Source organism: Elephantulus edwardii, unplaced genomic scaffold (genome assembly GCF_000299155.1).
Source record: "Elephantulus edwardii isolate Elephantulus edwardi_28Jun2011 unplaced genomic scaffold, EleEdw1.0 scaffold00062, whole genome shotgun sequence".
In the NCBI taxonomy this organism is placed as follows: domain Eukaryota; kingdom Metazoa; phylum Chordata; class Mammalia; order Macroscelidea; family Macroscelididae; genus Elephantulus; species Elephantulus edwardii.
In genome coordinates, this window is record NW_006399812.1 from 5693297 (window position 1) to 5711036 (window position 17740).

At 37.6% G+C, this 17740-nt stretch overlaps 1 protein-coding gene across 1 annotated transcript in view; it reads right to left on the reverse strand.

Annotated features, from left to right (window-relative positions):
- Window positions 1-17740, reverse strand: part of MYCBP2 (MYC binding protein 2, E3 ubiquitin protein ligase) — a 377715-nt gene that overhangs the window by 244057 nt on the left and 115918 nt on the right. Inside the window, exons 12-15 of the mRNA XM_006887864.1 lie at window positions 15066-15270; window positions 12383-12547; window positions 10403-10561; window positions 6124-6328 (exon numbers count right to left, since the gene is read on the reverse strand). Coding sequence (XP_006887926.1) covers window positions 6124-6328; window positions 10403-10561; window positions 12383-12547; window positions 15066-15270 — 734 coding nt within the window. The remainder of the gene's footprint in view (window positions 1-6123; window positions 6329-10402; window positions 10562-12382; window positions 12548-15065; window positions 15271-17740) is intronic.

A 17740-nucleotide genomic window follows, 5' to 3' on the forward strand; every position in this document is an offset into this window, starting at 1 on the left:
GCAGTATGAGCATGGATGGTGAAGAGATTGAGATAGTTAACAGTTTTAGTTTATACTCGGCTCCACAGTCAACATTCTTGGTACCAGCAGCCAGAAAAGCAAGAGACAAATTGCATTGGTAAAGTCAGCAGTGAGGGACCTCTCAAGAGCACTGAAGAGCAATGACATCAGGCTGGAGACTAAGGTGTGCCTGATTCGGGCTATAGTCTTTGTAATTACGTGCTATGCATCAGAAAGTTGGACAGTGAATAGGGATGATAGAAAGAGAAATTACGCCTTTGAGCTGTGGTGCTGGAGAAGAGTGTTGACTACACCATGGACTACTAGAAGAACAAACAGGTTTGTCCTGGAGAGGGTGAAGCTGGAATGCTCCTTGGAGGCAAGGATTCTGAAGCTTCGTCTGACATACTTTGGGCATGTTGCAAGGAGGGACTGGTCCTTAGAGAGGGACATTATGTATGAGAGATTGAAGGGATGGCACAGGAGAGGAAGGCCCTTGATGAGGTGGATCGATTCTGTGACTGGTGTTGTGGGAATGAGTGTGTCCAAGGCAGTGAGGTTGGCACAGTATAGAGTGGTGTTTAGGACTCTCGTAGATAGGGTTGCTATGAGTCGCAAGCTACTCGATGGCACATAACAACAACAGATATAAGTCCCTTATCTGACATGTCATTACCAAATATTTTTACCAGTCTGAGGCTTCCTTTTTACTGTGTTGGAGAAGTTTTTGTGTGTGCACAGGAATTTGATTCTTAGGAGGTCCCATTCATCTATTTTCTTCATTCCTGGTGGTAGGTTGTTCAGAATGCTTGGAAGACTGTTTATGTTGTGGATTGGGACTTCTAGAGTTCTTCCAAGCTTTTCTCTATGAAGTTTATAATCCTCGGTTTTAGTCCTAGGTCTTGATCCACTTTGAGTTGGTTTTTGTGTATGTAATTAATCACATTAACAAGGCAAAGGAAAGAACAAGAACCACATGATCCTATCAATTGGTGCAGAAAAGGCCTTTGACAAAATCCAATACCCTTTCCTGATTAAAACACTAAACAAAATAGAATTAGAGAAGAATTTCTTCAACATAGTGAAAAGTATATACGCAAACCTGAGAGCCAACATTGTTCTCAATGGAGAGAGATGAAAGGCATTCCCCTTTGAGAACAGGAACTAGGCAAGGATGCCTACTACCACCTCTCCTTTTCAATATTGTATTTGAGGTATTAGCGATAGCAGTAGGCAAGAGAAGGAAATAAGAGGAATCCAAATTGACAAAGAGGAGGTAAAATTATCTCTCTATACAGGTGACATGATAGTATACTTAGAAAACCCTACTGACTCAGCAAGAAAAGTACTGGACATAGTTGACCAATTCAGCAAAATGGCAGGATAAAAGATCAATATACAAAAATCAACTGGATTTCTCTACAGTGACAAAGAGGATACTGAGCTGGAGCTAAGAAAAACAATACCTTTCACAACAGCTAATTACAAGATTAAATACTTGGGATTGAATCTAACCAGAAACACAAAGTATCTATTCAAAGGAAATTATAAAACATTAGTACAAGAAACAAAAAGAGACCTGGAGAAATGGAAGAATACCCACTGCTCATGGATAGGAAGACTCAATATTATGAAAATTACAATACTGCCAAAGGCAATTTACATGTTCAGCGTAATCCCAATACAAATACCAATTCCACACTTCAATAAGATGGAAATGGCAATCTCCAATTTCATATGGAATGGAAAGAGGCCCCGAATAATTAAAGCACTCCTTAAAAAGAGAAACAAGGTAGGAGGCATCTCGCTCCCCGATTTCAAATCCTACTACAATGCCATGGTGGTCAAGACAGCGTGGTACTGGTATGATAACAAGACACATATATCAATGGAATAGAATTAAGAATCCAGAAATAAGCCCATCTACCTATGGTCAACTGATTTTTGACAAGGAGATGAAATCAGTTAAATGGGGAAATGACAGCCTTTTTAACAAATGGTGTTGACAAAACTGGAAAACTTTCTATAGAAAATTCAAGCAAGATCCACACCTCATTCCATACACAAAACCACTATTAACAACAATAAAAACTATTTCAAATTCTCACAAGTAACTTTAGTATTATACAGATTCCATGGAGCTCTCTCTGGTGGCAAAGTGATAAGGAGATGTGCTTTAAACATAAAGGCACAAAGTTTGAATCCACTAGTGGCTCTGTAGGAGAAAGATGGGCAATCTCCCATGTGATTTACAGCCTCTGAAAACCTGCTGCATTGCCAACTATGGGTAGTCCCAACTCAACAGCAAACAACAATGTTCCCAGGAAGTGCTGGTGGCCTAGAAGTAAGAAGCTATGCTGCAATTCCAAAGGCACAGCAGTTCGAAACCACAAGTTGCTCCACGGGAGAAAGATGGGGAATTTCTTCTCATGTAATTAAACTGCCTCTGAACATCCTCTAGAGGGTCAACTATGTTTGTCCTGACTTGATGGCACACAACAACAACAGCAATGTCCTTACACAGTCTTATACTGACTTTATTAATTTCATCTACATAAGTACTGTACTTAGTTACACCCTGTTAGCTACTGAGATCAATGACTCTGTACTGATAGGAAGCCTCTAAGGGGGATGGAACCTCATAAGGATTAATTATTTTCAGGAGGCATCAGTGATTTCCTTATAACATATGTCAGTTGCTTAAATTCAGAGATTGAAGACACTTAGTTTGAACAGAAATACCTTGTGAAAGATGAAGGAACAAAAATGTTAATCACAATGCTATTATTAGGTAACTAACAGATTATTTATGGATCCAATTTAAATTTAAAAAGACATAGCTGAGTATTTCCAAAATACAAAATAAAACCAAGCACAAAGTTTTACAGAATAAATATAATTCTTTAATTGACTACCCCTGAGTTGATTCTGACCCAAAATGACAGGATAGAGTATAGGTGACCAAAGGGTTTCAAAAGGCTGTAAATCTTATTAGAAATAAACTGTCACATTTTTCTCTAGCTGAGGGGTTAGCAGTGGAGTGCCTAACCACTGCAACATCAGGGCTCTTTAATAAAGGGAGATAAAACACATTTGCATAATTTAATAAAATGGAATAAATTTAGTTTAGAAACTCCTATTTTAAGATATTCGTTATTATTAAAAATATTTGTTATATGTATAAGTTTAACAATTGTAGGCCAAGTATACACTCAAATATATGTACTACAAGACATCTAGACACTATTTGGGAAGAAAATCTGACTCCTAAATAAACACACCGTTAGGAGTGGCTGACCTCATTCTGAGATTTTCTTCACAAGATTTCCTATATCCCATAAATCCAGGCAATCATCAGCAATCTTATAAAAAATATCCAGCATTACTGGTTAACTGATGATATAAGCAGAAGATCCAAATTCATATTGTTTATGCTAAGGGGCAGGAGCTCTGGTGGTACAATAAGCCACTGTGTTGCCAACACAAAGGTAAGTGATTGGAATTTACCTGCTGCTCTGAAGGAGGGAGATGGCCACTCTCGTCCTATCATTTCTTACTGCTGAAAACTCACTGAAACATCAGGAATGGGGTGGTTCTGACTCCCTGGTACACTATGATAACAAGGTTAGGAGAAACTTATATTCTGCTTATGTTAAATTCAAATAGTAACTCTAAAATAAGCATAATGTCGTTGTTGTGCTACTTTGTTGAGTCAAATCCAATTTATACTAACCCAGCGGGACAAAGCAGAACTGCCCCATTGAGGTTTTGTAGCATATCTCTAGGTCTCTTCTTCCACAAAGTGGCTGATGGGTTCAAACCACTGATATTTCAGTTAGCTGTCAAGTGCTCACTGAACTACCAAAGCTCCTGAAAACAATACAAAGGCCTGAAAAAAACTGTAGTACAAGAAGTAAGATCCACATCTCACACCATATATAGAAACCAATTCAAGATGGATCAAGGCCTATGAGTAAAACAAAGATGATAAATAGCAGAAGAAGAATGGGAACAAATTTAGAAGCTCTGATCTAGGGACCTCTCTGGTGGTATAAGGGTAAGATGCTGCACTGCATTCCCCAAAGCAATTATAGTTCACCGGCTGCTCCATCGGAAGAGGATAGGCAATTTCTTCTCTTGCAATTAACTGCCTCTGAAAACCAGCTGGAGAGTCAGCTACAAGTGGGTTCCAACTTGATGGCATACAACAAAAACAATCTATGGCAAGAGAGGCCTAGTGGTAAGGACCTAAACTGCCAATCCAAAAGTATATGGTTCGGAACCACCAGCTGATCTACAGGAGAAAGATGGGAAATCTCTCACACAATTTATAGCCTTGGAAATCAGCTAGATGAGTTAGTTCTGACTTGACTGTACCTTATAACAATACAACTCTATGACATGAATAGGCTTTCAAACATAGACAAAAATGCACAACCAGGAAAGGATGAAATAGATGAAAGGGAAATTTTAAGTATCAAATCCATATGTATATGAAAAAAACTTCTCCAAAAGGGTAAAAGAGCAACCACTAACAGGAAAAAAGTATTTGGCAATGATGTATCTGACATGAGATTTATATCTAAATTTAGAGAATACAACATCACTTCAAAATGAAAAAGGCAAACAATACAATTACAAAACTGGATATGAAAAGACTCTTTACCAAACAAGACATTAGGATGGCCAATAACAACATTAAAGTTCCTTGTCATTTGCTGTTATTGTTAGGTGTCATAAAGTCGTCTACAACTCCTAGCAAACCTGTACACAATAGATCTGAGTCTTGTCCTCTCCTGTGTCATCCTCACCCTCTCTCATATGCTCAGGTCCACTGTTACAGTCAATTCATTTTGTTGAGATCTCTCTCTCTTTGTCTGACTCTCCAGCTCTCTCCATCTTTCCTAGCATAGCTCCTCCTGACGATATGGCCAAAGGATGTAAGATAGTTTCACCATCTTTGCCATTATGAAGTACCCTGTGCCAAGATGTGCCAAGACAGACTTGTCTTGTACCTAAAATATTTAGTACTTTTCTCCAACACCATGGAAAAAAAGCCAATTCAATATTATCTCACCCTGCTGTTGTTGTTTACTGCTGTTAAATCGAGCATGACTCAGAGTGACACTATGAACAAAAGGCCCGAAGCCTTTGTATAATTGTCATTTCTCAAAGTTCAGAGTTTCCAGAGGCATGTGGTTCAGGAAGTGGATGCCACTCACCCTATTATCTCACACCACAAATACATAATGAAGTGTTTTGTAGCAAATGTCAACAGGACAGCACACAAGAAATGTTGGCGAGGATATGGAGAGACTGGCACTCTCATGCCCTGCTGATGGGAATGTAAAGTGGTACATCCACGATGGAAGGCAGTCTGGCATTTCCTCAAAAAGTTGAAAATAGAAATAACATTTGATCTAGTTATTCCATCGTAAAGAAATTAGAGCTGTGAAAACAAACAGATATATGCACACTCATGTTTACTGTAGCATTATTCACAATAGAAAAGAGATGGAAGCAATCCACGTGCCCATCAATAAATGAATGGACAGAGAAACTGTGCTACATTCATACAGTGGAGTATTACAAAGTATGAAAAACTAACAAAGAATTCAGGAAACGCAATACAACATGGATGTGTCTATAGGACACATCCTGCTGTTGTACAGCCTTCAGTCGGAACTGACTCACTGCGGATTCCTCAGTAAGTTTTCAGAAGCAGTAAATCCCAAAGGAGATTATCCACCTTTCTCCCATGGAGCAGATGATGGATTCTAATCCTGTGTGAAAGAGCATCCTGCCACACAGCAGTCCAAGGCTGTACATCTTTAAGGATGCAGACTGCCTCACTTTTCTGCTTTGTAGCAGCAGATAAATTCAAACCATTAATCTTTTGATGAGGAGCCAAATATTTTAATCATAGTGTTAAATAAAGGTGGTATTATATCAGAAAAATGTTACTATAATAGAAAGCAACTAAAAGAAATGTAAATGTGTATTCAAATAACTTTGAAAAAAAACCCAACAAAGTAAAATATACTCAAGTAATTGTGTTCAAGTACTGTGTTGGTACATTTTGTATTACTATTTTATTTCTTGCATATTTATTTATTTCCTTACCCTCCAGGGACCCTGTCTGGACGCCCACTGCTGACACAGCTGGCCCCATAGCCAGTGCAGTCCCCACAGACAGTGCACACCATGCATTGCTCGAGTTTCCACTTATGCATCCCTGGTGGGCACATCATGGACTTCTCATCTTTTTCATCCAGTTCTTCTTCCAAATCTTCATCCATTGCTGTTGCCATATTTTCAACTCCAAACCCTAAATTTGGCAGATCATATTGTAATTGGTAATTATATTCCTCAACAAAGAAGGTATACAGATCATAGCAATCTAAGTGAATATACAAAGGGAAGATAAAATATAAGAGCAACAAAAAGAACTTTTATTTAGACACCAGTAGTGAACAGGCCCTTTATTCCTATCTTCAAAAGGAAGTGAGAAAGACTATTTTCAAATTTTCACTAGTTATGCCTTTCTACCAACTGCATTTTTAAATCTTTGCTGAGTATGGTCTATTTTTATCAAGGCTACCATCATCTCTTCAACAAACCAAATAGTCAAGGGCCCCATTACTCTAGATTAACCTGCTGAGTTACCTAAGGCTCATCATTCAGATGTCTTTCTTAGCAAATCATTAACTGTTTATTTTGTGCTGAAGTAATTACTCTATTAAGGAGAAAGGCTTAGGCTGGAATACAAGCCCCATCCTACTAGAGGGTTATATAAACGCATGGGACCTCAATACTAGGCACCTTCTCTTGCAGAACACTTGCCTGGGATACAGCATCCAGCCTCCACTACCCACAGTCACCATCCAGCTGCGCCACAAATGACAGTCTACAGGATCCTGCCCCATCACTTACCAGTTTCTGCAAAACTAGCCTGCATAACTAAGGTCAAGTGAATCACCAGTCCCCTGATGGGTCTGAGTCCGTGGGAAATCTTGTAGGGAACTACCAAATCCAAAGGACATTGAGGAGCTGGGGAACCGAACAAAGGAGGAGCTGTTGATGCCAGAAATCATGGACTTGAACGGTAGGTCAAGCATTTCGGACAATATGACTCAATATTTCTTATAACAGTTCTGCTACTAATCTTAGCAGAACAAATGATGAAATACTTCCCAAGACTATAATCAACTTTCTAAAGCTCATATTTGAGCCTAGAGCTTCACAATTTACCAGCTGGTCTAGTAGGTAAGAAACGGTGTTTCTAATCTACAAAAACACAGGGAGTTTAAATCCACCATGGCAATCTTTTGCCATATGATTTATAGTCTCTGAAAAGCCATTGTTATGGCCATCTATGAATTGACTGCATACCAGTATCCAGGAGCCCTGAGGGCATAGTGAATTAAGCACAGGATGGATAATAAAAATGTCAAGTGTTCTAAGTCACTAGCAATTTCAAAGGAAAAATGAAGAGGCAACTGGCTATTGTAAAGAGTTAAGGCCTCACAAACCTATGAATTAATCAGCTTGACAACAGTGGCTTGGCTGGTTATAGGATAGCACCAGTGTATGTGCTAGTACACTTGGTACCAGCAATCAGGGAATCAGGATATGGGTAAAGTGTATAGTCAAGGACCTCTCCAAATTATTGAGGAGTAAGACAGTTATTATGTATCTGAGAGTTGGATGACGATAAAAGAACGATGCCCCCCTGAACTGTGACTGAATATTCCATGAACTGCCAAAAGAACAAATAGGTCTCAGAAAAAGTGAAGCCAGAGTGCTCCTTGGAGGCAAAGAGAATAAAGCTTCATCGCACAAACTTCAAACATGTTGCTAGGAGGGGATATTCCTTGAGGAGAGACATCATGCTTGGAAGAGAGAAAAGAAAGTGAAAGAGAGGAAGACTCTCAACCATATGAACTGACACAGTGACTGCTGCAATGGACTCTACTGTGTCAGGAAGTGTGAGAATGGTACAGGATAGAAGAGGATTCAGACTTGTTGTTCACTGGGTTGCAAAAGGTCCAACAACCACCACCACCCATGTCAAAGAACCCTGATGGCACCACAGTAAGGCACTCAGTTTGAACTCATTCGCAATTATGCAGGAGAAAAGATCATTGCTCCTGTAAAGACCTTCAGAACCGACACATAGATTACCCTCCAGCAGGTTTTCAGTGGCTGTAAATCACAAGGAAGGAGATTGTCCATCTTTCCAGGGAACGATAGGAGAGCAATTCTATTACTCTCTGTCTTCTATGGTTACTATGAATCAGGATTAACTTGATGTCCCAAAATAACAATATTAATACCAGGAGCCAATTCTGATTCACAGCAACTACTTGTGTTACAGTACAAGGATGCTTCTTCAGTGTTTTCAATCAGTGTGTGTTTTTCCAGGAATAGATCACGAGGCTCTTCACCTGAGGAACTTCTGAGTGGACTTTGGTTAGCAGCTGAGTGGGTTAACCATGTATATCATCCAGAGATTCCTCATAATTTAAAAACCTTTAATATGTTTTCAAGCCTTTAGGAGAATAAAACACTCTTTGCAATCTAGTACCATGTTTCTGTTTTCACTAGTGAGATAATCTATCTCCATCTACTAGAGCAATTTTTTTTTAGTTTTCAAGTAATTCACCTCAAAAGTCATTTCCTATGAAAACACTTTCTAAGTAAATTTTTAAGTAAAGTCTACTTATACTTCAATTACTTTAAAAATAAAGTCTACTTATACTTCAATTAACTTTATAACTAAAGTTTACTTATACTTCAGTTACAATTTACTTGATTTTGTTTTAATTTGTTTAACTAATTTTTACCAAGGGAGCTTTGGTGGCCTAGTGGATAAGGAGCAGAACAGACAAAATATAGGCAGATGGTTTGAATCCACCAGCTGCTCTGCAGAAGAAAAATGGGCAATCACTTCCCATGCGATTTACAGCTTCTTAAAACCTGATAGGGGCATAGATAGGCTCTGAGTTGGTTCTGACTTGAAGGCACACAACAACAACAACTAACAAATTCTACTGAGGATGGAAATACTTCAGGTATTCATTCTTTCAGATAAGAGGTCAGTACACTCTTTTGTTGTACAACTTAAAGTACAGCTTGTTAATAATGAGACTACAATATGAACACTCTTTTTTTAAAATATTATTCTCTAAAATGCAAAGTCCTTCTTAGCTTGGAAGCTGTTTTAGGTGGGAGGATCCTTAGTAGGTAAAATGTCATTTTGTATCGTCTTACCCTGGGCAATAAAGGCCAATACAGTAAGTTACTATGAAAGTTATATGAAGCCCCAGTGGTATAGTGCATAATGTGTCACTGAGAACCATATTATATTTGCCAAATACGTAATACATTTTGTGTCTACATATGTAAACATAGTTCTCTCTCAGGGAAAAAAAATGATAACTCTCAAGATTCAAATATATTAACCATTGAATATACTTAAGTTGGTCCTAAAAGAGCTAAACTTGCTTTTATTTATTTATAACACACTTAATCCTCAACATCATTTGTACCTTAAACATAGTTCAAAGTTCCAACACTCATTATTGCTACATTCCCTAGTCCATATAAAATTTAAAACAGAAAACCAAAAACTAGAAAAAAGGGTATGAGCTTATTAATGGCAACTAAAATACAATTTGAGAGCAATACGTTGGCAAAAATTATTATCAGGGTTTTTTTTAAAGGAAACAACTTTTTATTTTTATTTTATTATTTTGTGTGTGTGTTGTGTGTACTGTCAAATCAGATCTGACTGGTACAGGCGGCGACTGTTCCTCCTTCTCCAGCAGAGCATCTGGTGGATTTGAACCGTGCACCTCTGGGACTGCACTACACCTTCTTGCCACTAGGCCACCAGAGCTCGCCTATTATTAGTTTTTAAATGCCCACACAAGCACAGGAATCAAGATAAATCCCTCTCTTCACTTCAGTAATCTGAGGACTGGGACAAAGGATATCGTAGAGAAGGTGAATCTATAATTTTATTCTCTCTTGATACAGGGTCATTCTTAAAGATAATTCTTAACTGTAAAAACAGATAAAGTTACTGCTATTACATTTTGTTAGAAGAGAAGGGAATATCTGTCAGATAGACTTTTGTTCTCAAATGGCCATACTGAAAACATGTTGTAAAAGGGGACTAATAACCAAGTATTGAGAAAATCCACTTTGTGGAATAATTTTGTCATTAACAATCTTAACTCAAAGTGGAACTACTGTATTTTAAGATATTAAGCATTATATAAGTGGTTTCATTTGTTCAGAAATAAAAACTATTTCATTTTCTCAGTGATAGATGTTAGTTAATAATTACCGTTATTTGAGAATTACAAATTTTAAAATCCACTTATTAAACACCTACCTTTCCCTCCTTGGTTCATGGCACCAGTGTCTCGTCCACATTGTCCTTTATTATTTACACCAAATGTCCATACTTCTCCATTCTTCATTAAAACACAAGTATGCGCTTTGCCCATAGCTACCTGAGTTACAAAATGGCCCTTCAAATCAGTTACCAAACCTACAGAAAGGATACAACTTGGGTAAGAAACAACTAAAACATTCTTCCGAGCCTAACAAACCAAACTCTATTTTTGGAGCAAAATAACTAGCTCATTCAAGCAAGAGATAAACATCTAGAAGGCTGGTAGAATATAATTTGGTACTTTTATAATGTAGCTTAAATGAATTTTAAAATGTTCTCATCCAGACATGAAACAAATTTTTACTGTAGCATTAATTCAAATTTATTCCTGAATGTTTGCTGCTCTAATGGTGAACTTCTCTCAGTAATTCTCAGAAGTGGTAACAGTTGTGAAATTTTCCTGGTCCAGGCACAAGTGATTTTATAGATCATTATTTACCTACTTTAACTTGCCATACCAATATACTAAATATACTAAAATACTTGCCATATTATACTAATTGTTAAAGATACTCATAAGATTTTCCAAAGCAATACTTTTCGATCTTTTAATGCCTACAAAGTTTAATGCTTCTAACTACAATTCAACAAAGGATTATTGCCTAACTTCTGATCCTCATGTGAGGGCTAACAGCCTCCTCCCTAGGGAACTGCTCTGCCCACATCAAGGTGGCACCTCTCTGGTGGTTTGAACTTAAAATCTGCTCAGCAGGGAAAAGATAGGCAACCTTCTCCCATCATATTTACAGCCTCAGAAACCCAACAGAGCTATGAGTCAGTTAGATATTCAAATATTACTTACACTGTCTTTATCACAACCAAGTGTCAACTATACTATCATTTTAGTATTTTTATGAATCTACTTTAAAATTTTTAATCTTGCCAACCTACAAATTGGTGGCTCAAAACCACCAAGGTAGCCACTGGAAAAAAGGCTGGGTAAAATACCCGTGTAAAGACTGACAGTTTAGGAAACCCTAATGTGGCAATTCAACTTTGTCCAGGGTTACTGTGAGCCAAACTCAACTCAACAGTACATGACATCTCATAGGGGAAGAGTAGAAAAGCTCTAAAAGCTTAAATAAACTATTGACTGACTAGAAATTGGTGAATATTATCAGTTCTGAAGTCTATAATCACAACTATCAAATTACACCCCTCATATACACTCAATGACTAGATATTATTAGCTTATTAATCTTTTTCTTGTATAAAATCCATCTACGTGAGTTTCTTCACTTAATTATACTTATTTAGAGTAGGCAGGGAGTTGCACTATCAACCCAAAGGTTAGCAATGAGAATCCACTGAAGACTCCACTGGCAAAAGATGGGCAATCTCCACTCAGTTAACAGCCATTAAAAACCTGCTGGAAAGTTGGCTAGGATTAGGTTCTGACAATGTGGTTTTTCTAGTGTAAGTGCTAGAAAGAAAACCTAGTAACATAATATGGAGACTTCTTTTAAGGTTAGAATTTAAAGACAAAGTTTACCTATTCTGATCAGTTGTAGCGCTTATAGCCACTATTAACACTTTTGGTGTCTTAGTCATTTAGTCAACCAGTAACTATTGAGAACCTATATGATGCCAGGCAGACTGTGCTTAGCATTATAATATAGCAGTAAATAAGATAAAATTCTTCCCTGATGACTTAACAGTTTGATAACTCAATGATTACAAGTCAGCAGTGATATGAAAATCCTGTTCCAGAACATGTCAGAACAATCAGAGCATGCCAGAAAGAAAGCACAAAAATGACAAGGGGAAAATGTTGAAATGTTCATTTGGAGAAAAAAGAAAACAAAAAACATTAATTTTAAGCCATTATCATCACAGTATACACTGATAATTATTATTATTATTATTATTTATCTTCTCCCCATACATTAAAACAATGTTTAATTTTTTTAAACTTACTTGAGCTATCTGAGTAAATGGCATCTTTTCCAAACATGTATAGCTCTCCATCTTTAGAAATAACAGAACTACTCCCATTATTGCAGGCAGTATAAACCACAATCTTTCCTTCCATCTTAATTATCTTTTTAGGCTTATAGGGTTTTGATTGCCTTCTGCTCTTAGCTTAGGAAACAAAGAACAAAAATTATTACAGCTATGTAGAAATAACAAGTATCTTTGAGGGGTACAAACAGTCAATATTTTCAGCTGCTAATTGAAAAGGTGGCGGTCTCAATCAAATGAGAAGCCCTTGAGGAAACAAGTCTTGGCGATTTACTTCTAAACAACAGACTATTACAAAATTCTAGAAGCACAGTTGTATTCTCATACACATGAACTCTCTGTCAGTCAAAATCCATAGCAGCAACTGGATTATGTATCAGCAACTGTTACTAAGTGACTATAACAATGGGCTCTAACATACTAGAGATTGTGAGGGGGACTCAGGATAGAACAAGGTCCCGATCCTGTTGTTCATATGGTTGATAGGAGTTACAGTCAATGTGACGGCACCGCATAACATCATCAACAACATAAAAGGGAGCTCTGGTGGCATACAACACAGAGGTAGCTGCACTGGTACACAAAGGTTAGATCTGTCTCTCCGGAGTTCAAACACACCAGTGGCTCCACAGGGGGAAGATGGGCAATTTCCAACCATGTCATCTATAGCCTTTCAAAAATCTGCTGGGAGATGAGTTATGAGTTGGTCTGACTCAGCAATAATGAGTTAGCTGTTAAGTTGACCCAGCGTTCAAGGGAAAGCAAGGATGGTACTGCATTCATTATACAGTACTTTCATAAATGCCTGTGCTCCCCAACGTTATTATTTAGATGATCACTGCCATATCCTCTTCTTTGGGACAAAGTGAAATTCCCAAAGGGAAATATCAAATTTCAAGCAAATTTCTCAGTAGTCTAATCTCTTGCTTAGCTACTTACACCATTAATACCACAAGAGGAAACATTCTGTCTTTCAAACTCTCTCTCATTTATGTTAAAACATAGAAGTATGATGAATTCTTCATTCATTGCACATTGTTACATATCAATTATAGGCTAATGAGAGACTGACTATAAGAACTTGAAAGAGACAATTGAAGGGAAAAAAAAATTAGAAACAGATGCTTTGAGCACCTCACCTCTTAAAAATTAAGTCCCTAGAATGAACAAAAGAAAGTTCTGATGGCTTAGAGGTAAAGACTTGCCAACTCAAATGTGGTTGTTGTTAGGTACCACTGAGTTAAGTACAACTCACTTAACTGTGTGTTTCTTTAACTACAGGAATCCTGTCCTGTTCTTGCCATCCTCATCATCTCTCATACACTTGAGCCCATTGCTGAAGCCACTGTGTTAATCATCTTGTCAAGGGTCTTCCTCTCTTTTGCTGACCCTCCATCTTTCAAAGCATGATATTGCTTTCCAAGGAGTGGTCTCTCCTAGCAACACGTCCAAAGTACATGAGATGAAGCTACACCATCCATGATTCAAAGGAGCTCATGTTTTGAATTTACTAGCAGCTCTAATAGAGAAAGACAGGAAATCTTCCCCAGTGCAATTTACTGCCTCTGAAAACCCACTGGAGGGTCAGCTACGGGTTGAGGGTACACAACAACCAAAACAACATAATGAACAAAAGACAGGGGATATTAATCTGTTGTTTCCCTGGTCAGTATCTGCATATGTTGAGGGATAAAAACATTGGTTTAAAAGAGTATAATACTTGTGTTTAAAGATACCAGTATGTATATATTTATCATATAACATGATCTATATACAAACATATGACAACATTTTTCTCTGTTGCTCAAAGGAAAAAAAATAATGCACTTCAAGTATTAGAGGGATAGAGTATGGGTGTGCTGAACAATCAAGAGATATAAAGAGACTTTATGGGTATGTGAAAGGATTTTTATCCCCAATGCAGCTTTTATTTACACATGATTTTGCCTTCTGTTGACCCTTAAAAACCTACTCCTCATAGGATATTATTCCACATTGCTAAAACATATTTACCATAAAATAAGTTACAAATGACAAAAAAATAACATATTGAGAGTAATCTGAAAGGAAACAAAAAGGAAGAGCTAAACAAGATTATTTCTTTCCTCATTACAGAGAAAAAAAAACCACCTAGAATAGTGATTTACAACTGATTTTGTGAAATAAAACTGTCTTCACTCTGAAATATGTGCTTCTCTAAAGTCTGGAGTTTTCTACAATGGCTTTAAAAATAATAATAATAATAAAATAGAATAATATATTTTTACTAAGCCACTAAATATTAACTAGTGTAAAATCCTCTGTTATATTTGCTGTTAGTACTGAAATGAAGAAGTTGTTATGAGCTAGTATTGGCTTGCCTGCTATGGGTTTGTGTTATTTTACTTACCATGATTTGAAAGAATGTTTACAAGGCAAATTAATTTTTTGTTCAATCTTTCATAGACATTGTTATCCAAAATAAATTTCAGGATTGTCAAAGTAATTCTATTTTTCTCACTTCTTCCAGATAATTCTGACCTTTCTGTCATTCTGACTTCTATTAATCCTTCGCCACCTTTCTGGAGGATTTTTTGTTTCTTAGGCTAAACAACCCCACAGTATTTTTACTGACTACTTAGTTGATCAGTCAACTTACTTGATTCTCCATCTTCTCCTTTACTTGCAGATCCAGTAAAAAAAATGCTTCCGTCTTCTGCAACTAGAAGGGCATGAGAGCCGTCGTGTCCAACCGAGAAGTGAACAATCTTTGGAGACTTTGTAATAGGTAGCTCAACCCATTTTCCTGCTGAAGGACCACCTTGTTTGATTCCAAGACTCTGATATTTGCCAGTGTAATAGATCTTATATATGAAAAAGAAAGAAAAAAATCCTATACAGTGTCTTTTCAAGCTTACAATACACCATCTTTCATATGAAAGAAAAGTCATTCCATAGTTAACAAAACCCAAAAAAACCAAGAGTCCAAACATTTTTTATATATTAGATATATTTTCAAACTGAGCAAGAAATGTATGCATTAGAAAAAAAACACACAATAGTTTCTTCATATCTATTTAAGACACACTTTTTAAAATATGTTGTTATGTGCCATTGAGTCGCTTGCGACTCTTAGTGACCCTATGTACAACAGCCCTAAACTCTGCTCTGTCCTGTGTCAGTCGCACTGTCTCTGACACTCCTAGCCTGATTAACCCAATCACTGAATCAATCCACCTCATAGAGGGTCTTCTCCTCCTGAGCTGTCCCTCCACCCTACCAAGCCTTCTCCAAGGACTGGTCTCTCCTTACAACATGTCCAAAGTATATTAGACAGAGCCTCAGAATCCTTGTTTCCAAGGAATCATGCGGTTTAACCCTTTCCAGGATGAATCTGTTTGTTTTCCTAGCAGTCCATGGTACTCTCAATACTTTTCTCTAGCACCACAGCTCAAAGGCTTCAATTCTCCTTCTATCCTCCCTGGTCATTGTCCAACTCTCTGATGCATGACAAGTGATTGCAAAGACCATGGCCTGTATCAGACGCACCTTAGTCTCCAGAGAGACACCATTGCTCTTCAGTACTTTGGAGAGGTCCCTAACAGCAGACTTTCCCATGGCAATGTGCCTTTTAATTTCCTGGCTACTGGTGCCAAGAGTGTTGACTGTGGTGCCAAGCAAACTAAAGCTGTGAACAATCTCAATATCTTCACCATCCATCCTGATGCTGCCAGTTGGTCCAGTGGTGAGAATCTTTGTCTTCTTGACATTGAGCCTCAATCTATATTGGAGGCTGCAGTCCTTGACCCTCTGCAGCAGACACTTCAGGTCCTCCTCGGTTTCAGCAAGCAGGGTTGTGTCATCTGCATAATGCAGATTGTTGATAGATCGTCCACTAACCTTGACCCCACATTTCTCCTCATAGAGCCCAGCCTTCTGGATAATCTGTTCTGCATACAGGTTGAAAAGGTATGGAGATAGAACGCATCCCTGGCATACGTCCTTCCCAATTTTCAACCATGCAGTGTTCCCTTGCTCTGTTCTGACGACTGCCTCCTAGTCCAAGTATAGGTTTCGCATTAGCACCATCAAGTGTTCTGGGATTCCCATTCTTCTCAGAGTCAGCCATAGTTTGTTATGATCCACACAGTCAAATTCCTTTGCATAGTCAATGAAACACAGATAGATATTCTTCTGATATTCCCTGCTTTCAGCTAAGATCCATCTAACACCAGGTACAATATCCCTAGTACCACGACCCCTTCTAAACCCAGCCTGGACTTCTGGCAGTTCTCTGCTGATGTGCTGTTCTAGTCGTTTTTGGATAATTTTCAATAGAATCTTGCTTGCGTGTGAAATCAATGAGATTGTTCTATAGTTTCCACACTCTGTTTTGCCACTTTCTTTGGGATGGGAACAAATATAGATCTCTTCCAGTCAGTTGGCCAAGTGGTTGTTCTCCAGATTTTTTGGCACAACTTGGTGAGCACATCCAGGGCAGCATCTGTTAGCTAAAATATGTCAACTGTTATACCATCTATTCCTGGGGCCTTATTTTTTGCCATTTCCTTCAAAGCAGCCTGAACTTTTTCTTTCATCACCATAGGCTCTTGCTCATGTGCTATTTCATGAAATTCTTCAGTGTCTGCCAATTCCTTTTGATACAGTGATTCAGTATATTCTTTCCATCTTCTTTTAATACTTCCTGGATCATTTAATATTCTGCCCAAAGCATCCTTAATTATAGCACCTTGAGGTTTGAATTTGTTCTTCAGTTCCTTGAGCTTAAGAAATGCTGAGCAAGTCCGGCCCTTTTGATTTTCTAATTCCAACTCCTTACATTTCATTGTAATATTTTACTTTGTCATCCCGTGCTGCCTTTTGAAATCTTCTATTCAACTCTTTAGTATCTTGAATTCTTCCTTGTGCTTTGGCTTCTCTGTGCTCCAGTGAAATTTCTTTTATAGTAATAGGCACTTTGCATCTAGTAAATGTGAGGATACAGTAAGATACTCAAAAAGAATTTTGAAAATTTCAATTACTAGACTAAGAGAGTGTACTTGCATATATTTGGTTATTTTTGAAATTTGTTTGGTTTTTTTTTAAAATAACTTGAGTGAACTGAGAATTTTAAGAATATTCTACAGTTGTGAGTTTTAATATATTATGGGAGTAATAACTCTTAGTCTAGTAATTGAAATTTTAAAAATTCTTTTGAGTATCTTACTGTATCCTCACATTTACTAGATACAAAGTGCCTATTACTATAGATGAAATTTCACAAACTATAACTTACACATGGTCTTGCTTTCTCCAACATGTAGGAAGTACATT